Genomic DNA, 23,860 nt, shown 5'->3' with positions numbered 1-23,860 from the left:
TCGCCCCAATCAGAGATATTCTCAATCAAAGAAGGCATGTTTTTGAGAGAAAAACAACAATAACTCCCAAACGGAAGGAGATAGCGAGTTCCTTCACTCACCAAATTACGCATATTTTGAAGCTTTAAAACTGTTTCATAGACTACTTTGATGAGATATTTGAATTGAAAACCCTAGAGCCAAAAAAACAGTTATGTTTGGACCACCCTATGTCACCGTAGGAAAATAGCTCTAAATCGGTCAATTTAAGAGATACAAAAAAACTTTTTTGGCAAAGTTGCTTGAAATTGAATGGTCTACAACTTTACTGAAGCATGTATTATATAATTTCTACAAATAAGAAAGTTAGTTACACAATTTCTACGGAAATGTGGTCCACCCTAATTTTCAATACAGCAGGGATTCGCTGATTGGAACACGACTGCCTTTCATCTAGCGAATCCGACCCGTTGGTTGGAACGACTGACAGCTGATGGAAATGCTCCAGACTAACGTATCTGGAGAGCAAATCGTCACGAAACGCACATATACATACACATTTGTTCTATATGTGGAGACTTCAATGCGACGGTACTCAGACGTCAAAATTAGTTTGACATTTTATCTTGACATTCAAGTGCTTTTTAGTCGGAATTTTTTCAAACCAGCGAACATCCAACCATCGAGTCATTCCATGTAGCGGACCCCCAACGAGCGAATCCCCACTGTAACAACAAACAAAGGACCTTACTAATACAAACAACTTTGTAGAAGACCTTTTTTTTCTAAAGCTCAAAATGCATCTTTCCGCGTAAAACTGATTCCTGGACCATTGTGCACTCGCAAACCACTTTACTACGACGTCACGGTACTCTTGCATCGTACGCGGTAAACGAACAACAAATGACAGCAAGTCGACATAATATGCGTCGATTAGCCTACATATAAGCCTAAAGCTGACACCAATACCAATACACAGAATGCGCTTGGTGCGCACCTGCACAATGATTAAAAGTTGTATGCGAACTTATTGAACATCCTTTACATCGGCTATTGTATTTTCGTTTTCGAATGCTTCCTTCGGATTCATTCCCAACCAACAATACAGAGTCACAAATGAACATGCAAGTTCAACCTTCTGTCTGTGCCAGGGCGTCTAATCGGCCTCAAATTCAAATCGTAATAACTTCACGGAATTTCAATCGATTTTATATTTTTATGCTGTTTTGGAATGAAAATTTAATTCAGTTTTACTTAAAAATATCAGAAAATTCAAAATATTATGAATCTGGCCGGAGAGTTTATTGTGACAAAGGGTTTTGAAATCTTCATGTTGCATTTTTTTTGTTATCAATTTCACCCTAGTTTACGGAAGAAATAAAGAACCATCCATCAAAACGTAAAGGATAATGGCGGAGGGGGTTACGTATTCTTATGTTTATTAATTTTTATTTTCATAAAACAATCGACAACAATGATGGGGGGTTTAGAACAAACCGCTTAAATTGACATACAGGGGATAGGCAAAATGATTGAGATAGGCAAAATTTTGCCCAAGGTCATATAAATAAGTTGCGCTGTAAATACTTCTATTAGCATCACCTTCAAAAATCTTGATGTTTTTACCCATATTGATGTGTTTTCGGACATGTTTTGAATTGGCCACATCCCCGGGGCACCTGGAATCTACTATAAAGTGGTCATGGCAGCCGGTGGTGCTGGAAATGCTTCGGAAAGCATAACCTTTGAAAATCATGAAGTTTGATGCCCATATTGATATGGTTCCAGATATGTTCCTAATTGACCACTTCCCCCAGGGCACCTGGAACCTTCTATAGAGTGGTCTGTGCATCTAATGGTTCTGAATACGCTGCAGGAAACATCATTTTTAAGGTTGATGTCCACTTGGATATAGCTCCGGATAATATTTACATGATTGGAAATACAAACATGACTGACCATGCTTTCCGGAACCAGTTTTACGGAAATGGTCATATTTCTGAAGATTTCCAACCAATCTTAATGCGTCCGGTGGCATTCAACTTCCTATTAGTTCTAGTTTCTAGGAAAATTGCAAACATCTATCTATCAGGTATCAGAAGGCCGGCTCCAAAGGCACGTTCCCCACCAGTTGGGAGATTTGTGCCATCGCCATATTTGAGCCTATTTCATCATCTACCCGATGGGAGAGGAAAGGGAAGGGAAAGATGGGAGGAAATAGGAGTGGGGTCCCTTGAAGAGGGAAGATCGCATAAGCGAAATGGGAGCATGTAGCTCCATACCACAATGGGTTCGAACAGCGCCCTAAAAAGGGCACTGCAAAACGCATGAGCGTAAAGAGAGCCTATAGCTCATTACCACAGCGGGTTAAGAATAACAGGATGTCCTGAAGATTCAGGCTTCTGTATTCAGTTTCACTTAATAAGTGTTTACCAAGTAATTGGAATCGCATTTGCGCAAAAACTGGACAGTTACATATCAGGTGATACGAAGTTCCATAATCGGAGTCACAACTATCACACACAAATGAGTCAGCACGCTGAATATTTGCCATGTGATAGTTGAGTCGGCAGTGGCCTGTCAACGCTCTGACCAAGGGACTGCAATTCTGCTTTGACAGATTTGTTAAATACTTCGCCACCTTTGGAGATGGCTCAGTAATATACAATTTTGTTTGACGACACGACTCCAAACTATTCCAATATTGCTTGTGCTGAGTTGCCGCCCAAGAGTTTATCTTAAGCTTCACCCAGCACTTCGAAATTGGAATAGCCGGCTCAGGGCCAATGAAGTCATGCGATGCTCCATCGCGAGCTAGCTCATCAGCCAATTCATTTCCAGCGATGGAAGAATGGCCAGGTACCCATACAAGGTTTACAGAGTTGACTGAATTCAGTTCCTCAATTTGAGTTCGACATGCGATAACAAGCTTCGACCTTGAGTTGGCCGAAGCGAGAGCTTTTATAGCAGCCTGACTATCTGAACAGAAGTATATGACTTTACCCATTACGCGCTGTTGAAGTGCTGATTGCACTCCACACATAAGAGCAAATATTTCCGCCTGAAAAACGGTGCAGTTTCTACCAAGTGAGTAAAACTGATTCAGCCTTAGCTCACGAGAATATACTCCTGCACCAGCTCTACCTTCAAGAAGGGAGCCATCAGTGTAACATACTATATTGTTTGATATACTTCTTTCCAAATAGCCAGACGTCCACTCTTCCCGTGAAGGGAATTGTGTGGTAAATGTCCTGTAAGGAAAGTGACAAGCAATTGTGAGATCACTTGGAGCAAGGACAATTTTGTCCCAATTCACCAAAAGTGGAAACAACGAAGTGTGTGTAGATCTACGATTCACTGGATTTTTCTCCAGTAGATCCAGTACCCATAAACGGTAAGAGCAAGAAAGTGCTTCTTGTTTAAGATATATGTGTAGTGGCGCAACGTCGAAAAGGGCCTCGAGCGCTGCTGTGGGAGTTGTAGAGAACGCACCAGACATCGCCATCAAGCACATCCTTTGGAGATGGCCCAATTTTGATTGGATTGTTCTCACTTCGCCCTTTTGCCACCACACAAGACATCCATATGCCAATATTGGTCGAACAACTGTTGTGTAAATCCATTTGATATATTTGGGTTTGAGGCCCCAAGTTTTACCAAAGGTTCGCCGGCATTGACCGAAGGCCATACAAGCTTTTTTGACACTGAAATCAATGTGAGCTGTCCATAAAAGTTTGGAATCTAGAATGACTCCGACATACTTTACTTGATCAGTCACATTAATCTCAGTGCCAAAAAGACGTAAAGGTCGAATTCCATCACGGTTTCGTCTTTCCGTAAAAAGAACAATAGATGTTTTATTCGGGTTAACCGAAAGGCCATATTGGCGACACCAACTCTCGACTACCTGAAGAGCACTTTGCATCAGTAAAAGTAAAAGTAGCAAAAACTGGGTCCACAAGGTTACCTAGATAGAAGTTCCCTCTACGAAAGTAGGGTTCTTGAACTAGCGCCACTTGGGCTGCACCATTTTGCATGAGTCTGCAAAGATTGATCGTTGCTGTTCTTTTATGCTGAAGATTGATCTGAGCTAACCTAACCGTAGCCACTACCCAAACTAGGCAGGATTAAGCTTTTTGCAATCTCAGCACGAAAAAGACCAGCAACGAAAAAACCAGATCGGTATCTATTTAAAGTCGCCAAAGGCGAAAGAGCACAGAATACACTGTGTAAAACGCATAATGCGAATCCATATAGGTGATAATTTAAATTAAATGTCAACATATTCATAATCCCACCCTTATTAAGCCTCAAGATAGAGACTGAAGAAGGGCAGCCGATTATCTCGGAGAAACACAAGGTCACCTGCACCATTGCTCCGGGTAGCACAGGAAGGACTCAATACTGTGGAGGGCGCCCTGGTACCCCACAGGCTCCGTTTGCGGTTAGGTTGAATTTAGACCCCCCTAACCATTCATTCTTAGGCACGGTACGCATCACACCATAAATTAGGGGTCACCTGTGAGGTGGACTTTTACCACCGGAACAGGCAGTCCGTAGTGTTAATTCTTAGCCAGTTGAAACAACCGCTACCGACACTACGCGGCTATCTAGGCTGCTCGGGAAAAGGAGGTTAATATTGATGATTAACTCCTGACGTGCCCAAGCAGCCATTTTGATGTGTTTGATGTGTTTTCGGACATGTTTTGAATTGGCCACATCCCCGGGGCACCTGGAATCTACTATAAAGTGGTCATGGCAGCCGGTGGTGCTGGAAATGCTTCGGAAAGCATAACCTTTGAAAATCATGAAGTTTGATGCCCATATTGATATGGTTCCAGATATGTTCCTAATTGACCACTTCCCCCAGGGCACCTGGAACCTTCTATAGAGTGGTCTGTGCATCTAATGGTTCTGAATACGCTGCAGGAAACATCATTTTTAAGGTTGATGTCCACTTGGATATAGCTCCGGATAATATTTACATGATTGGAAATACAAACATGACTGACCATGCTTTCCGGAACCAGTTTTACGGAAATGGTCATATTTCTGAAGATTTCCAACCAATCTTAATGCGTCCGGTGGCATTCAACTTCCTATTAGTTCTAGTTTCTAGGAAAATTGCAAACATCTATCTAACTTTACACCGCACAAAAATACAAGCGACAGAAAAAATGACATTTGGACATGACCTCAGAAAATCCGGAACATCTCCGGTGTCCAGTGGCAAATATGCATGGCCCAGAAAGTTCCTAAAACTGGACCAAATTTGCCGTCGACTGCTTCCAGATGCATCCAATTTCACCCATTTTTAATAAAGTTATAAGCATTTGAATTTGGGCAAAATTTTGCCTATCTCAATCATTTTGCCTATCCCCTGTAAGTAATTAATGGAAGCCTTTAATTGATTTTGCCATTGATTTCTTCCACAGCTGTTCATCAACAACCAGTTTGTGGACTCCCAGAGCGGTAAGACGTTCCCCACGCTCAACCCAGCCACCGGTCAGAAGATCGTCGACGTTGCCGAAGGAGACAAAGCCGATGTGGACATTGCCGTCCAAGCCGCAAAGACTGCATTCGCTCGCAGCTCTGCATGGCGCCAGATGGATGCCTCGGCACGCGGCAAGCTGCTGCACAAGCTGGCCGATCTGATGGAACGGGACATCAACGTTCTGGCCAATCTGGAGTCGCTGGACAATGGCAAGGCGTTCGGCGATTCGGTGTTCGACATGAACTGTGCCATTGACACGTTCCGTTACTACGCTGGCTGGGCGGATAAGATCCACGGAAGCACGGTTCCCTCGGATGGTCCGGTAATGACCTATATCCGCAAGGAGCCAGTTGGCGTCGTTGGTCAAATCATTCCCTGGAACTACCCGGTGTTGATGTTGACCTGGAAGTGGGCGCCTGCTTTGGCCACCGGATGTACTCTGGTGTTGAAACCGGCCGAGCAGACTCCACTGAGTGCACTGTACATGGCCGCGTTGTCCAAGGAAGCTGGCTTCCCGGATGGCGTTATCAATGTGGTCAACGGATACGGACCAACCGTTGGAGCCGCCATTGTGAATCACGCCGAGATTCGGAAGGTTGCATTTACCGGTTCGGTCGAAACGGGTCGTTTGATCACCGAAGGATCGTCGAAGTCTAACTTGAAGCGGGTCTCGTTGGAACTGGGCGGCAAGAGTCCGCTGGTGGTGTTTGATGACTTTGATGGTTAGTATAGCAAACAACCTTAAATAAATTCAATCTAAACCTTTTAACTTTCTTTTTAATTTCAGTGGACGAAGCCGTGGAAATCGCTCACAACGCAATCTTCGCCAACCATGGCCAGAATTGCTGTGCTGGAAGTCGCACCTTCGTCCAGGAAGGCGTTTACGATAAGTTCGTGGCAAAGGCCGCTGAGATGGCTAAGGCCCGTAAGGTCGGTGATGCATTTGCCGAAGGTACCCAGCAGGGTCCCCAGGTGGACGAGGAACAGCTGAACAAGATTCTGGGCTTCTTCGAGTCCGCCAGCAAGGAGGGTGCCAAGCTGCAAACCGGAGGAAAGCGTCATGGAAATGTGGGATATTTCGTGGAGCCGACGGTGTATTCGGATGTTACGGATGAAATGCGTATTGCTCGTGAAGAGATCTTCGGACCGGTACAGAGCATTCTGAAGTTCAAGACACTGGATGAGGTTATTGAGCGAGCCAACCGCACAGAGTACGGGCTGGCTGCGGGAGTTCTCACGAACAATCTGAACAACGCTTTGGTATTCTCGAATGCTGTTGAAGCTGGCTCCGTTTGGTAAGTTGAAAAGAGTTTCTCAAGTCGATTAGATGATTGTAATCAAACACATCCTTCTTTATCGAACAGGGTCAACTGCTACGATTACGTCATGCCAACGACTCCATTTGGCGGCTTCAAACAATCCGGCCACGGTCGTGAGCTGGGTTATGACGGCATCGAACTGTACACGGAAACCAAAACCGTAACCATCAAGCTGCCATCGAAGGTCTGATGGAAAGGTCACCGACATTCCCGGATCGTCCCACAACGAACGGATGAAAGTGAAATCTTCCCTGTTCGAACGATGAATCGTCGTCGTTTAAATAAAAACAATCCGTTCGAGATCAATTAACGTTTAAAATTCATTTTTCATTATCCACGATCCAGCGATCGAGCTAACGAACGCCCTCGATTGATTATTGCTCTCGCGTGGTGAAAACCATGCGCTATATCACAGTAGTTCGCAAGTTTCGCTTTTTTTGGGATCACGACTATTAAACAATATCGCTCGAACTATGTTTGGTATAATGTCGTTTTTCCTTTTGTTATTCCATTTACCTAATATCACGTCGATTTGTATGAATTTGACCCTAGCAACCATAAGCACTAATAATAAGCCCAAAATCAGCATCATACATCATATCATGCATACAGGTATCATAAGAGCTTTACAAATGCAGAGACGCCTCATAACAGCACCAGCGCGTAGAAACCTTATAACTGCACCATTAATGCTTCTAAATCTGATGCATACAGGCAAAAAATCAGCACTATATTGGATCTATATTCGCAAATAAAGAATTTTTCAATGTTACTCTTTGTATTGTTAAATATGTGATACAGAGAATCTGAATAAAATTATCTGCATCATAATGCACGCTTTTTCGCCTTTTCTGAATGTAGCTGTTAAAACCTGTGTAATCAAAAACCTCCAATCTTGAACAACCGAACGTACACTTAGTTTCAGATAGATGTCATACCGTTGGGAACCACTGGTCGATATTCAATAAGCCACACTTCTTCCAGCTCTACCAGCAGTCACCCTCGTTGCACTCAACCAGAAGGACATGCTTGTTTTGTATCGTTTTATTATCTTTCTGACAGCAAATTAATTCACTTTCAAACACACTCTCGGATGGCGAGGCGGTGGCGACAGCTCAGGATACCGAAAGCAAACAAACGATCGATCGATGGCTACGAACAAAAGTAAAGCGAAAAACGAAAGTTCGGGACGGCCGTTCTGGCCGTTTCTGTTGATATCCTTCCTTCACTGCTCTGTACGTTGTCGCCATAGAGGAAAAGGGTCGACCAGAGCGCGAAACTTATTACCTTGACAAAATTCTGGGAAAGTTGTCGAAAGGAAATTAATGGACGCAGTCGGCTCTCCGGGCAGGGCCAGGCGCACACAATTTTGATAAGCCATTTCTCCGATCGGTTAATGTGAAATGGGTGAAATTCTGGCACCCGAAGAAAGGGCCTCCAGGGAATTTAATTGGAATTAATTACGTGTCACTGGTTGGTACATGGCATATTGGTAGGAGGAATTGTGTAACGTGTGTCATAAGTTAAATATGATCAGCCCACTTTAAATAAAAAAAAAAAAAACAATTTTATTTATCTAGCTATTTTGATGCGACCGGTTAGAGTTTATAATGATCTCTCTGTTTTGGCTTTTCCTACACCAGCATCTAAATTGACGTACAAGAACGGGGTTCGTAAATTTAGATCATAAAAACGAGGAGTTTACGCAAGTAAGGAAAATTGTTATTGAATCGTGATGTTTATACATTTGAATGATAGAAGGAATGGAAAACTATAAATTGATACGTTAAAAGTATATATTTATCTCGATCACAACAAATTCCAATAAAGCTTGTTGTCGTTTATTTCTGACCTGACCATTCATGTGTTACTTTACTTAATTATTGAGAGCCACTTATAAATTTTGCTCCAAAAACCACAAACGACATATCGCTCTTGTTTCGAATAAAAACTGACTCACTGCTGATGTTTGGTGGTATCGTTTTCCAGCTGGTTGCATCCGATCGATTTCACGATTTGCGGTCGTCCCCTGTACTACACTACTGTCAATTAACAACCGTATTGAGGTCTTTGGTAGTGACAGTCGGTGGCAGTGACTGTTTTGATAAGTTTTACCTTGACTGTGGCGATTCTGCTTGCCATAACATGTTGATTGAATGTGACGACCATGAATGTGGGTTGGGATTGTTCTTGGTAGATCTCCGGTTGCAGTGGAAGTGATAGGAAGTTATACGAGAAATGTATGGTGAATTTGATTCCTTCAGCAATAATCAACAAGTGTCGTTTTGCGGTCGAGGAGATTGCAGTTTGAACTAGTTGTCGAAACGAAATATCGAGATAGCACATTTAGAGCCACGTGATATTGGGAGCTTCGTTTGAGATTCAGTGCCTTTCCTACTCAATTAACGTATCATTGTTTCCCAACCAATTATCCGTGGACCACCATGAGGGCCACGAATCTAGTTGTTTTTCATGATGGATGCATGAATATGAATGCCGAATTATTTACCATGCTTAAATGCAAGAGATAGCCGAAGCGGTAAACGCGTAGCTATTCAGCAATATCAAGTTGAGGAAGTTCGAATCCCATTGGACGAGAGTCTTTTCGGGTTGGAAATTTTTGTCGACTTCCCTGGACATAGATTGTCTTCGTATCTGCTACACAATATACACATGCAAATATGATCAATTTGTGGAAAAGGTTTTATCCTTACTTCCTCAAGATAGACTTGGAACGACCGGACTGAGAGTCAAGCGGACGAATAACCGAGTATAACAGAAGGCTCTCAGTTAAAAACTGTGGAATTGCTCATGAGAACACTAAGCTGAGTAGCACCCAAGTAACCATAGAGCATTATATCATTGCATATACAGTGAAACCTCCATGAGTCGATATTGAAGGGACCATCGACTCATGGAAATATCGAGTAATGCAACAGCAATCATTTGGAAAGCTGCTTAAAGGGACCATCATAGTAACCATGAAATTTGGTTTCTAGTATGGTTCTATGAGTCGATATCGAGTCATGGAACATCGACTCATGGAGGTATCACTGTATAATGTAGCTTCATTGCCGTAAGCCTACCATTAAAGCAGTTTAAAAGTGAAAAAGGGCCCTTTTACAGTTGCACTAATGCAAAAACGACGATAAAGCAATGAAGCAATCTATAAAGTAACATTAGTGCAGCAGTGCAATTTATAAAGTGATATTAGTGCATTGATATATTTGTAATGTAGACTTAATGCTAAAGACTGTTCTTTTTATAAAGTGGACACTTTGTTTGTTCTATATCTTTTTTATAAAATCGTAATCGGTTTTCTGTGCATTGTTCAACTATTATTCTACAAATATATGAAAATATAAGATCTTAGAAAATGCTTTTGGTTGAAGAGCTCAATAGGTTTTCCAAAAACTCCTAAGAAAAACTGTTCGTCAAAGTTTAACATTTTTTTTCGCAAAGCAAAAATCCTTATTTTTATGAACAAATTATATGTTTGTATCCTTTACTATTCTACTGAAGGTATAGCTTTAAAAAAATCAATTATATTCCACCATTCTCTGACATTAGGTAACTTTAGTGATTTACCCATTTATGGCCGAATTTGCTGATACACCATCCTTTCACTCCCAGCAAAAGAGAAAAGTAAAAAGCGTGTTCAAAACTAGTTTGGTTTACCGAAGAAACTATATTTGTACAAACGAGAGCTGATTCGTGCGTTTAAACTACAGTCTTAAGTACAAATTTTACTGTTCATGGTAGTTTTACTAAAAGGCCTCATACTTTTTAAATCGTGTACGCATATTTATCGATCTACAGCAAATTGTAAATGATTTTCTCCGAATATTTCAATTGGTAATCTCAGAATAACATATCATGAAAATAATAAGTGGAAAATAAAATCGATTTAATTACAGCAGTGTTGCCAATTTTGATGATCGTCAATGTACTTTGAAAAGTCTTCTAAGAATAAAGCAATTGTGTTTATATTGTGATTTAAATGTGACGTATGGACTAAATAAGTAACTCTATGAAGACGTAAGTGATTGTTCATATTAATACTATATTAGGACTTCCGTCAGGACGAACTTTTAACTTAAAAATTCTACTCATATCGGTTCCCTTCAAATTTAAAATAGTTTTCCCTAAAAAATATAGAGGAAAATTATTTCATTATAATTGGAAAATTAGTGTTCCAAAAATAGCTTTATTTTTCCCATCAGGCTTCTGATTGACGATGCTTTCGAAGAACAAGCCTTTTTTGAAAATAAAAAATATAAATTGTCGAATTTTCCAGCCAATTTCTAAAAATTATTGATATTAATACCATCCAAAAATCGACCGTTCTTATCGTAGTTCCATATTCGTGTGAAAATTAATTGTTTTGGAGAATTTTTATTATCACAACATTGTACAATACTAGTCGAACGATGTGCAGAAAACCGTTTGAAATTTCATTAATAAATTAAAAAGATACTGCATGCACAAGGTGTCCACTTTATAAAATGAACAGTCCTTATATTGCTTGACAGCTCTTGAAATATGTCGAATAAAGGCAATGTTCCATCAATGTTATTGAAATGCCAGTAGAATACGTGCAATGTTATAATGCTTGTGGTTACTTGGGCAGGCTCTGCCCTAGTTGGGACGTAACGCCAAAAAGAATAAGAAAAATTGCAAATGAAACTAATGAATGAAATGCAACCTAAATCAGTTTTAACATCGAAAGCTACAGGGGATAGGCAAAATGATTAAGATAGGCAAAATTTTGCCTAATATAAAAAGCTTATAAGTTTTTGAAAAATGAATAAAATTGGATGCATCCTGAAGTAGTCAGTGGCAAATTTGGTCTTGTTTCATTACCTTGCTCGGCCATGCATATTGGCCACGGACATCAGAGACGTTCCGGATTTTCCGAGGTAATGTCCAAACGGCAGTCGCCTCTCCCTTACCCGATATTCGGTATCTCGATATGGAGTTAGAGTCCCATAGTAAAAGCTGAATTTCATTGCTATCTCGATGGTCCCTTGGATCACATTTGCACTGGTTTCGTATTCTATATCTGAATACCTCCTTATGGTTCCTTTCAATATCGAGTTGGAGAGAGTTGACTTTGTACTAAAAAATATGTTTTTGACGAAATCCATTACAGCATCCTTGAATCAAAGCGAAATATTTACCTGCAGGTTTTTTTTCGTAATCCCTTGATGATCAACACGAATGAAGTACTGACAGAATGTCAGAGCAATCATCCATCTCTATGAAATGAAAGAATCCCTAGAGAAACTCATCGGTGTCTTGAGCACCTTCAGGAGTCGACTGGAGAGGAGGCGTCCAAACAGCCAGGTTTGGGTTCGTCGATTGGTGGAATGACATGTACCGATCAAGTGGGACCCACCATGAAGGAGCAGTTCGCACATTCCAGAGAAGTCACACCATTCAGCCACTGAGACAGTGACGGCTGCAACTATGATGAATCCAGAGTCCACTTTGGATGAGCTGTCTGGACCGTTCTGTGTGCAAAAGCCTTTCCACTCAGAGACTACTGTATTTTCCTACGTTTGAGCACAGTCAGTCATCTGAGGAGAGGAAGATATCAGAGTCCGTTCGGGAGGAACTCTCTGGTCAGTCCTGTCGCAGACCCAGCTTCTTCACGAGGTGTCATCTACTGTATAACCGGATTTCGACCATGGAGAATGGTACCTGCTATCTAGTGGTAATCTGCAAGACGACATTGTGGCTTATACCAACCAAGTGGGGCTCACTACAGAGCAGCACTACAGACTGTCGTTTGTAAAGTGAACTTGAAGACATCGTCATCTCGAATGATGCTTTCCACTCACCGGAGATTTGATATCCGTACTCGTTCAATCAGAAAGAAATATTTGGAGTTGAATATTTCCAAATCGGTTGCGTTCGTGGAAAGGAGTTGCAACGCTTCGGATAAGATTCCAAGGCCAACTAAGAAATGGCATGCAAAGCCATTCAAACCACCACCTGGGCCTTAGCCGTATGACACAGGCACCGCAAAGTAAAAAAAAAACACCACCTGCGACATTTGGAAGCCACCTAATCTCAGTTCAGGTCGAGCAGAAGCTAAACTGTACTGAAACTTTCAGTGGAATGTCTACCCGGCATGTGAAGATTACACGTTGAAAGAGGTTCCTCGATCTATGTCAGCTACCCAAACAAACAAGCATCATGCCGATCGTACTGAGTCTGATGAACAACGATACGATGCTTCTTCGAAGCAGATAAATCAAATCAGGAAGCGGCGCGGTAAATGGCTGGGCATGGCGTACCATTGGTACCTCGCGTACATGCAGGAATAAAATAGACCCCTTTGTGCGGTCATTAGCCTCTTGTCCAGCAACTCCTATCCCTCGTGGTACTGGCCGGGGTACGATCGGGGTAACCAACCCCCGGTGGGAACTTTAGTCGTTTGCTGACAGGGAAGGGGGGGGGGGTTGCTTCTGCAAGTCTGGAGCGTCTATACTCCATGTTAGGAGCGGCTCACAACAGCGTCTGTTCCCCATGTCAGGGGCGGCTGATCATCGTCCGAGTGCCAGAGAAGGACTCCAAGCCAAACTGCGCACTATGGTTTTCCGAACATTTAGTGGGAATGGTCTTTCGGAAATCTAGGGGGTTGGTGTCAGACCCTGCAAGCCAACCGTAAAAACACATCAGCACAGGAACGTTAACGAGAGAATACGGACCGGAACAATCGGAAAAGACCACAGCGAAGAAAATGGACTAGCGATTGGAAACGCGGCAACACACGCGAGCTGGGAACAGCTTTCATTGGGATGGATGATATCCAAAGGTGCGTGATCGGGTGGCGGTCGAACAATGAACGAATGTGCAAGTTAATAATCAAAGGCCGATTCTTTAACTTCAGCATAATCAACGTGCATAGCCCACACTCCGGAAGCACTGATGATGACAAGGACGCATTTTACGCGCAGCTCGAACGCGAGTACGACCGCTGCCCAAGTCACGTCGTCAAGATCATTAAAGGAGATTTGAACGCTCAGGTTGGCCAGGAGGAGGAGTTCAGACCGACGATTGGAAAGTTCAGCGCCCACCGGCTGACGAACGAGAACGGCCTACGACTGATAGATTTTGCCGTCTCCAAGAACATGGCCATTCATAGCACCTATTTCCAGCACAGCCTCCCATATCGGTACACCTGGAGATCACCTCAGCAGACAGAATCGCAAATCGACTACGTTTTGATCGATGGACGGCACTTCTCCGACATAACCGACGTCAGAACCTATCGTGGCGCTAACATTGGTGATAACTGGTGATGGTGAAAATGCACCCAAAACTATCCGTTATCAATGGTGTACGGTACCGACGCCCGCCCCGGTACAATCTCGAGTGGCTGAAATAACCGGATGTCGCCAATTGGTACGCGCAGCATCTTGAGGCAGCGTTGCCGGATGAGGGCGAGCTCGATAGGGCCCCTCTTGAGGACTGCTGGAGGACAGTCAAAGCAGCCATTAACGACGCTGCCGAAAGCGTTGTCGGATATGTGGAACGGAACTCAAGAAACGATTGGTTCGACGAGGAGTGCCAGGAGGTTTTAGAGGAGAAGAATGCAGCGCGGGCTGCAATGCTGCAGCATGGTACGCGGCAAAACGTGGAACGATACAGACTAAAGCAGATACTGCAAACCATCCTATTCCGGGACAAAAAGCGCCGCCTGGAAGAGGTGGAATGCCAAGAGATGGAGTTGCTGTACCAAAGACAAATTAAAGACCCCCATGTCCCTTGCAGTTGCCCAAAATTTATGGCCCATAAGGTAATCTAGAATGCCGTTCAAAGTGTACTGCGATCTGTCAAACTTGGGTACCTTTTGCACTACCGAGGGACGAAATGCAGTACTAGAAGTGGTACCCAAACTGAGCCCGAGTGGGACGGACCTGGCTGTACCGTTCTCAAGAAGCGCGGAAGTTTTATCAGAAGCTCAACACATCCCGCAAAGGCTTCGTGCCGCTAGCTGAGATGTGCCGGGATAAGGATGGGAGTATCTTGACGGACGGACGCGAGGTGATCGAAAGGTGGAATCAGCACTGCAATGAACACCTGAATGGCGCAGAGAACACAGGCACAGAAGGTCAGGACAGCGAAGGCGATGGCTACGTCAGCTCAGCAGACAGCGGAAACCAACCATCTCCCACGTTGTGGGAAGTTAAGGATGCCATTCAACAGCTCAAGAACAACAAGGCCGCTGGCAAGGATGGTATCGGAGCCGAACTCATCAAGATGGGCCCGGACAGGTTGGCCGCTTGTCTGCACCGGCTGATAGTCAGCATCTGGGAAACGGAACAGCTACCGAAGGAGTGGAAGCAAGGCGTTATATGCCCTATCTACAAAAAGGGCGACAAACTGGAGTGTGAAAATTATCATGCAATCACCATCCTAAACGCCGCCTATAAAGTGCTATCTCAGATTCTCTTCCGTCGTCTATCACCTATAGCAAACGAATTCGTGGGAAGTTATCAAGCAGGTTTCATCGACGGCCGCTCGACAACGGACCAGATCTTTTCCGTGCGGCAAATCCTCCAGAAATGCCGTGAGTACCAGGTCCCTACGCACCATTTGTTCATCGATTGCAAGGCGGCATACGATAGTATCGACCGCGTAGAGCTATGGAATATCATGGACGAGAACAGCTTTCCTGGTAAACTCACAAGATTGATCAGAGCAACGATGGACGGTGTGCAAAACTACGTGAAGATCTCGGGCGAACACTCCAGTTCATTCGAGTCTCGGCGGGGACTAAGACAAGGTGATGGACTTTCGTTCCTGTTGTTCAATATTGCGCTTGAAGGTGTCATGCGGAGAGCCGGACTTAACAGTCGAGGCACGATTTTCACGAGATCCGGACAATTTGTTTGCTTCGCGGACGACATGGATATTATTGGGAGAAAATTTGAAACGGTGGCAGATTTGTTCACCCACCTGAAACGCGAAGCAACAAGAGTTGGGCTAATGATGAATGCGTCGAAAACAAAGTACATGATAGTTGGCGGAACTGAGCGCGACAGGACCCGCTTAGGAAGCAGTGTTACGATAGACGGAGATACCTTCGAGGTGGTGGACGAGTTCGTCTACCTCGGATCCTTGCTGACGGCTGACAACAATGTTAGTCGGGAAATACGAAGGCGCATCATCAGCGGAAGTCGTGCCTACTATGGGCTCCAGAAGAAACTGCGGTCAAGAAAGATTCACCCCCGCACCAAATGAACGATGTACAAAATGCTCATAAGACCGGTAGTCCTCTATGGGCATGAGGCGTGGACTATGCTCGAGGAGGACTTGCAAGCTCTTGGGGGTTTCGAACGCCGAGTGCTAAGGACGATCTTCAGCGGCGTGCAGGAGAACGGCGTGTGGCGGCGAAGGATGAACCACGAGCTCGCTCAACTCTACGGCGAACCCAGTATCGTGAAGGTAGCTAAAGCTGGAAGGATACGCTGGGCAGGGCATGTTGCAAGAATGCCGGACAACAACCCTGTAAAGATGGTGTTCGCTACGAATCCGGTCGGAACAAGAAGGCGTGGGGCGCAGCGAGCTAGGTGGATTGACCAGGTACACCAGGACCTGGAGAGCGTGGGTCACAGTCGAGGATGGAGAGAAGCGGCCATGAACCGAGTGAATTGGCGAAATATTGTTGACGAGGCTTTATCAAGATAATTGATGTGAAGCCAAAGAAGTAAGTAAGTAAGCAAATCAGGAAGCCCACCATCATATTATAGTCCTTGAACAGCGTCAGTCTGCGTTCACCAAAAAAAGTGACGACCGGACGTGTCATCCAACGCCGAATGCCAAGGAACTAGAACCCTGACCCTACACCTCTCATAGCCCAGTGAAGTGTAGATGTCCTATAATACACAACCAATGGTATCAGGTATCAGGTATCAAAAGGCCGGCTCCAGAAGCACGTTCCCCGCTATTTGGGAGATTTGTGCCATCGCCATATTTGAGCCTATTTCATCATCTACCCGATGGGAGAGGAAAGGGAAGGGAAAGATTGGAGGAAATAGGATAGATTCATAGTTCAGGTGAAGATGCATTGAAGCCAAACCTCGAATTTTCAAGAGCACTTATCAAATATAGAACTAGGCAACCGTTCGCGCTGAACATTTGATCGATTGGTCACCACCAGCGAGTAACTCTTGAAAATTTGAGGTTTGGTTTCGATGCATCTTCACTTTAAATCTGTTTAGGATGCTTGCAACTTTGTTGTCTCATTTTTTTTCCAAAATCCTTGCTTGATTTCCTGGTGATAATTTTGACAGATGTCTGGCAAAATTGTATGGTTGATTTAATTCTTATTTGGAGATTCATTAAAATTACTCGATTTAATGTTTGTTATTTTGTTAATTCATTATTTCAAATAAATTGAATTTAAGAATTCTAATTTTCAGAGATCTTCGAAGAGGGTTGCAGCCAGGTTGGGAACCACTGATATAGCACTTCTAATTACTGTCATTCTTGATCACAGTGTAATGTTCACAATACTGCTGTGATGTTTCAAATCGATTAGTATGATGATTATACTTAGAATGGCACTTAATTATGACACCGCAGTTTAAACAAACATGTCCACCCAATAATTAATCAAATCGAAATTGCAATTATCAATCCAAGCGTTTTCTAATCTGGATGACGCAGCGTTAAGTCCACCGGTTATAAATTTTTGCAACAAATCGTCTCTCGGCTTAGATGTTGGAGTCAAAGCATCATGGAGTCCCATTCGGGGACGGAGCACTGCAAGCAAAAGTCGGTTTAGAAAGCATCGAAGCAGAACAAAACGCAAAATCGTGTCAACTATGAAGAAACGCTATGATAAAGATACGGATTGTGACGCTGTTGGTCGCCGTTCTTCTGCTGGAAACACTCCGCCCAAGCGATGCTGCGGTAAGATATGGATTGCGAACAATATCTTCGGTAACAAAAGTTGATGAACTAAACTTACTCTCAAATAGATGACAATGAAGCAAATCAAAGAATCCATGGAAACTATGAGGAAGGCGTGTGCCCCGAAATTCGATGTTCCCGAAAGTAAGTGATCACGAGCGGTAATAATCTTGACTTCAAAAATAATTATCATGATTATTATTTTCAGCAACTCTCAATGATCTTAAGGCAGGAAACTTCCGTCCCGATGCGAGCAAGGATGAGAAGTGCTACGCTAAATGCATCGCCCAAATGGCTGGCACAGTAAGCTCTTCGAAAACTAATTGATATTGAATCTCTCAAAACTACGTTTATCCTTCTGCAGCTCACCAAGAAAGGTGAAATCAGCTTCTCGAAAACGACAGCCCAAATTGAAGCTTTGCTTCCAACGGAACTAAAAGCCCCTGCCAAAGAAGCACTTAAGGCGTGCAAGGAAGTTCGTAAGTTATGCTCTGAAATTAGCTCCGTGAAATCCTTGTGATTTATTTTTTTCTCAACCATTCCTTACAGACACCGATTACAAGGACAGCTGCGACAAGGTGTATTACTCCGTGAAATGTGCAGCTGATTTCAATCGTGATGTATTCATTTTTCCTTAGAAGACAACCCCCGCCAAACGAACAACTGGACTATGATGATGGATAATCCCGCTTCCCGTAGAATAATGATATATGTTACATTGGTTCAATGTGTTATATGGTCAAACTGTGTGTTTTACTAACAACAACATCCCGCACCTTAATGGTTAAGACGTTTCGTGTTTGAAATTAAAGTTAAGTATTTCAAATGAGGTTATTCAATAAATACACCATTGACAAATGTTTTGCCAAATTAAAGCACGTTGGTATGCAAGGGTCTTAGAATTCTGTAGAAAGTATCACTTGTATATACATCTTCTCTTTCTTACCAGCATTGAAATCGTTTGATTATACGCCGATTTGCTGTTAAGTATACAGATGCAGAATATCATCTGTAGAAGCCCAGATTTTGTGTGGATTTTCTTTTCTATGAGGCGTAACACTTTAGACCACCCCCCCCCCTTCTAGCGACACGTAATTGGTGGACTACACCTAATCGTTGGTCATATAAACGAACGCTCAGGTTGCCAAGATGAGGAGATCAGACCGGCTATTGGAAAGCGCTCACCAGCTGACGAACGACAACGGTCTACGACTAATTGATTCAGCTGTTTCCAAGAATAAGGCCATTCGTAGCACATACTTGCAGCACAGCCTTCCAAACCGATACACCTGGAGATCACCACACCAGACAGAATCACAAACCGATCAGGTTCTGATTGACGGACGGCACTTAACCGACATTATCGACGTCAGGACCTATCGTGGCGCTAACATCGAATCTGCCCGCTATCTGGTGATGGTAACATCGCTAAGCTGAAATTTATGCAATGTTTACAAAAGTCTATCAGTAGAATTTTTCTATCTGAGGGCTATACGTGGAAAGTTCTAGAACGACAGTTGCAGGACCAGGAAATTTACCGTTTCTTCCTTGAGTTGAATGAAGTAAAATGGGATATTCACAATTTACTCTTCCTGGACAAAGTATCATGTGACAATAGGAGCAATGAGCATGCTTCGAACAAAAGGTTATGCTCCCACATAGGTGAGAAGTTAGTGTTCAGAAATGAATTTGTTAGGATGTCACCGTTGCTCTCTTCTAAGCTTACTTGGTTACAACAGAATACTTGAAACATATTCAACTGATGGTACCTTCACTCGAGCAAAGCTTTTCGATTTCGTCCGCCAATTCATATCGTCTGGTTACGTGAAACGGCATCCTGGTCAATGTTCTGTTTGGATCATGGACGGAGCCAGAATTCACCGCCACCGTTCGATAGTAGATTATCTCCGTTCAATGGGCATAATTGTCATTCTCTTACTAGCTTACGCACCATTTTATAATCCTATATAGCTGTTTTTTGGAAGCACTTGTAAAAAAATGCGTGGTGAACAGTTCAACAGATATTGCAATAATAATTGCAAATGCCTTCAAATACTTCAACGAAAAGATCCGTGTCAACATTTTCTGGAAGTGTGGGTATCTGCCTGGGGGAACCTTCGACCCAAGTAAAGGATTGAACCAGAACATGAGAGAAATGGGATTTTGACTGATGTTAGTGTGTTTGAAACAATAAATATAATAATTGCCAGTTGGCAAAATAAAAACACCGAAATTATGTTCAAATGATTCATTTCAAATTATTTTCATTCGAAAAAAAGAAGGAAAGTGAGCTCAAATCACTCGTGGTCAACATCAATACAATCGGCCACAGTCTGCGACAATTCCGTCGAAAATCGATTTTCTTTTGCTGTAACTGAGTTGTTCTCTGCACGCAACATCTCATCGTATTCTTTGTGCTTTGTTTCCAGTAGTGCAATGCCTTTTCCCATGATGAAAGAAGTTTTCTGAATTTGTGCGTGATCATTTTTGAGAACTTTGATGATCCTATTGTAAGCGTCGCACAATGGGGCAGATCGCTGTTTTGGACGGCCAAAACCTCTAGTACTCTAGTTATGCACCCTAGAGGTTTGGTGTCTTGGACAAAGTGTTTTAGAATAACTTGTACTATATTTTGACACATTCAGATTTGATCTAGATAAGTGAAAACTGATCTAGATCAGTTTTATCTTTTGATAGGAGCGTCCTAGCAAAAAACTTTTTTCTGCAAAGTTGTTCATTGAGGAATTTTTGACATTTCTTCGGAAGACACTTACACTCTATCACTGACGTGGATTACAATATATGACAATTTAGTAAAAACAGTCAAAAAATCGATTTTGACCATTTTTTCATACAAAAAAAATGTTAAAAAATATTTTGTCATCAAGTATCAGAAGTTTAACTATAACAAAGTCAATTTACATCATTTACTAGCAAAATTTTCAGATTTAATTATATTTTTGATAAAAACAGACTAAAAATAGTGTTTTACAAAATCCAGAATAACTCTTGAAGCGGCAGATGGCGGCAGCTAATTTTTTGTTTACGACTAGTCAAGAACATAAGTTTCATTGTCCCGAAGAAAGAAAAGTGGGGCCACGTGGGGCTTTTTTGTTGTGGTGGTTTGAAAACTTGATGAAAACATGTTAAAAAATGCTTATATTTGTGAAACTTATCATGAATTTATATATTTCAAATGTATTTCTAAAACATATTGCATGTTGACGAAGTGATTTGAAAAAGTCATCTCCAAACTGGTATCGTATAATATGGCTTTTATTAAACACAATACTATTACTCAAAAAAATCAAAGGATAGATAGATAGGTAGATACACATATGGGACAAATTATCTCGAATTCCGTTTAAAAGTTTATTGGAATACCAGTTTAGAGATGACTTCTTCAAAACACTTCGTCAACATGCAATATGTTTTAAAAATACATTTGAAATATATAAATTCATGATAAGTTTCACAAATATAAACATTTTTCAACATATTTTTATCAAATTTTCAAACCACAACAACAAAAAAGCCCCACGTGGCCCCACTTTTCTTTCTTCGCGACAATGAAACTTATGTTCTTGGCTAGTCGTATACAAACAATTAGCTGCCGCCATCTGCCGCTTTATGAGTTATCTTGGATTTTGTAAAACACTATTTTTAGACTGTTGAAATATAATTAAATCTGAAAATTTTGCTAGTGAATGATGTAAATTTACTTTGTTATAGTTAAGCTTCTGATACTTGATGATAAAAAATGTTTTAATATTTTCTTATTAAAAATTGGTCAAAATCGGTTTTTGACTGTTTTTACTAAATTGTCATATATTGTAATCCACGTCAGTGATAGAGTGTAAGTGTCTTCCGAAGAAATGTCAAAAATGCCTCAATGAACAACTTTGCAGAAGAAAGTTTTTTGCTAGGACGCTCCTATCAAAAGATAAAACTGATCTAGATCAGTTTTCACTTATCTAGATCAAATCTGAATGTGTCAAAATATAGTACAAGTTATTCCGAAACACTTCGTCGAAGACACCAAACCTCTAGGGTGCATATTTAGAGTACTAGAGGTTTTGGCCGTCGAAAACAGCGATCTGCCCCAGTGTGCGTCGTTAATGGTGCCTAGCAACCTGTAAGTCCAAGCGACCTTTCTCTAGAAGCGTGTCACTGTGCACAGGTACAGAAGAAAACAAACTGATTATGCGCAGGAGGTGTTTCTTGTACCATAAAACGGGGTAACTTTGATAATGCGGGTAATCTTGATAGTGCGGGACCCCGAACATATTAAATGAAATAACGAAGTTTCTGTCAATCAGTTAAGAAAAACGAATGCAAAACTAAAGAATATTAGTATGACACTTCATGTCAAAGCTATTTTCATTGGAATCAAGTGCATTTGACGATTTTTATGCAAATATTAAAAATTTACAAGATTTTAGCATCTTTGCAACGCCTACAAACAATCTGTTCTACGACCACTATTTGATAAAGTCATAATGAGTTCGTCACTTACCCATGACAGCCTAGTTGTAGTGGAACATGAATTCGGTCTCAAATTTCTTAGCGAAAACCATTTTTACAAACTGGGACCATTTTTGAAATCTAAGTCAAAAATTTCCATGTAGCGTTCGCCTAGAAGTATGCAACGCCCCATAAATGTTCCGTAATTGATTCAATTTTGTTCGATTTATACTCCATTATCAAAGTTACCCCAAAACAGAAAACCGACTTTCGATTGTATGAAAAATTATATGTCTATTCAGAATAAATCTTTTGGCAATTTATCAACTGCAATCGACAGTTTGGATACCAGTACTTGTTTTAAAAATATAAATTATAATTCTTTGAAAAAGCATGCATAAATATACAAGTTTTCTTCGTAAAAACTATCAAAGTTACCCCGTTTTACGGTACCTACTTTGGCTGTAGTTAATGAAGCTACGGAACGCCGGACATCACTTGCAGAGCTTCGCGAATCCATATCCAGTTCATCTTGAAGGTATTCTTCGTCCAAATAGAGTGGTGAAAATCGGGAAGGTCCTTCACCAGAATCCAACGGGTCTCCAAAGTCGTCATCGAATATCTCATTTTTTCCACTTTGCGATCCATATTTGTCACTGTAGATGCCTGCATCTTCATCGCAAAACAGATCACTTGCAACTGAGTTATGCAATCCGGATTTATTCATGGTTGAATCACATGAAAAACGGATTAATGAATATCGTTTGCTTCATGGCGAGCTGTTTATTTATGTTTTTTCGCGGTTGTAGTCACTCCTGTTGAAGCGAAGTGAGCGAAACAAAAACAACAACAAACTAGTTTATGAAGTCCCTGAATATCATTACAGTGTGTAATGGGTTATTTCAAGTAAAAGCATGTGTGTATTTTTGAGGAACTTCTACCCATACGGCGGGTGTCGCTGTATCCTTGTTGTCACTAGTTAGAATCGCTGTACATATTTGCATTTAGCGTGAGATGTACAATACTTCGGGCACAGAGAAGATGGTGGCGTCGTATTGCAGTGGAAAGAAGCAACCAAAATTTCACGCGTTTTTGGTATGTGAGAGTGACTAGCAACAAGGGTAGAAATCAGAATCCAAAAACAAGATTATGACTCATGATATCATGATTCTAGTGTGTTTTCATCTTATAAAAATACACCATGATTTGGACTCATGATATCACGAGTCAGATTGCCGTAACGCAACACACGCGTTAGATTTTTGTTGTTGATTGCTCGGAATCATGATTCAAATGCCAAAAATGCTGAGTCGCGCATCCGTTCATGATCGACAAAATAAAAAAAAAGTTAAAAATAGCATACATTGAGATTCGAGCTAAGAACCTTCAGATTGTAAGCCACGTACTCTACCACTCAACCGCCTCGTTAATTTGAATTAGGAGTGATCTATACGAATGAGATGAAGCAAAGTGCGCCGCTTAGTGTTTTCACACTGGATGTTACGCTTATGAATAATCATGATGGAACCATGATATGTGATCCTGATATTATGACCTAACCAATTTATGAATTTCATGATTTGTAAATCATGGTATGGGGATCAGATTTTTATCCGTGAATGATTCGCTGAGGAGATTCGAAAATTGAATTTGGTGAGTTTGTTCCGATCTGTTG

At 41.8% G+C, this 23,860-nt stretch overlaps 2 protein-coding genes across 2 annotated transcripts in view; both read left to right on the top strand.

The window, feature by feature from the left end:
• Positions 1-7,111, top strand: part of LOC5563729 (retinal dehydrogenase 2) — a 55,553-nt gene extending 48,442 nt beyond the window's left edge. Inside the window, exons 2-4 of the mRNA XM_001647964.2 lie at positions 5,415-6,195; positions 6,261-6,768; positions 6,838-7,111. Of these exons, the coding sequence (XP_001648014.1) occupies positions 5,415-6,195; positions 6,261-6,768; positions 6,838-6,982 (1,434 nt within the window). The 3' untranslated portion in view covers positions 6,983-7,111. The remainder of the gene's footprint in view (positions 1-5,414; positions 6,196-6,260; positions 6,769-6,837) is intronic.
• A 10,401-nt stretch (positions 7,112-17,512) lies between these two features.
• On the top strand, positions 17,513-18,596 carry LOC5563727 (general odorant-binding protein lush). Its single transcript, XM_001647965.2, has 5 exons — positions 17,513-17,721; positions 17,790-17,865; positions 17,930-18,024; positions 18,086-18,200; positions 18,271-18,596. The coding sequence occupies exons 1-5, from the start codon at positions 17,647-17,649 to the stop codon at positions 18,357-18,359; spliced, it is 450 nt and encodes a 149-aa protein (XP_001648015.1). The 5' UTR covers positions 17,513-17,646; the 3' UTR covers positions 18,360-18,596.
• Positions 18,597-23,860: the final 5,264 nt, after the last annotated feature.

The sequence above is a fragment of the Aedes aegypti genome, chromosome 1, assembly GCF_002204515.2.
Source record: "Aedes aegypti strain LVP_AGWG chromosome 1, AaegL5.0 Primary Assembly, whole genome shotgun sequence".
In the NCBI taxonomy this organism is placed as follows: Eukaryota; Metazoa; Arthropoda; class Insecta; order Diptera; family Culicidae; genus Aedes; species Aedes aegypti.
This window is presented reverse-complemented; position numbering and strand designations above follow the sequence as displayed.

Excerpts from the sequence above, each read along its gene's own strand:
- LOC5563727 (XM_001647965.2), top strand. The coding sequence starts at position 17,647 with ATGATAAAGATACGGATTGTGACGCTGTTGGTCGCCGTTCTTCTGCTG. Across the intron at positions 17,866-17,929 it reads GAAATTCGATGTTCCCGAAA|CAACTCTCAATGATCTTAAG; the intron begins GTAAGTGATCAC and ends TATTATTTTCAG. Across the intron at positions 18,025-18,085 it reads TCGCCCAAATGGCTGGCACA|CTCACCAAGAAAGGTGAAAT; the intron begins GTAAGCTCTTCG and ends ATCCTTCTGCAG.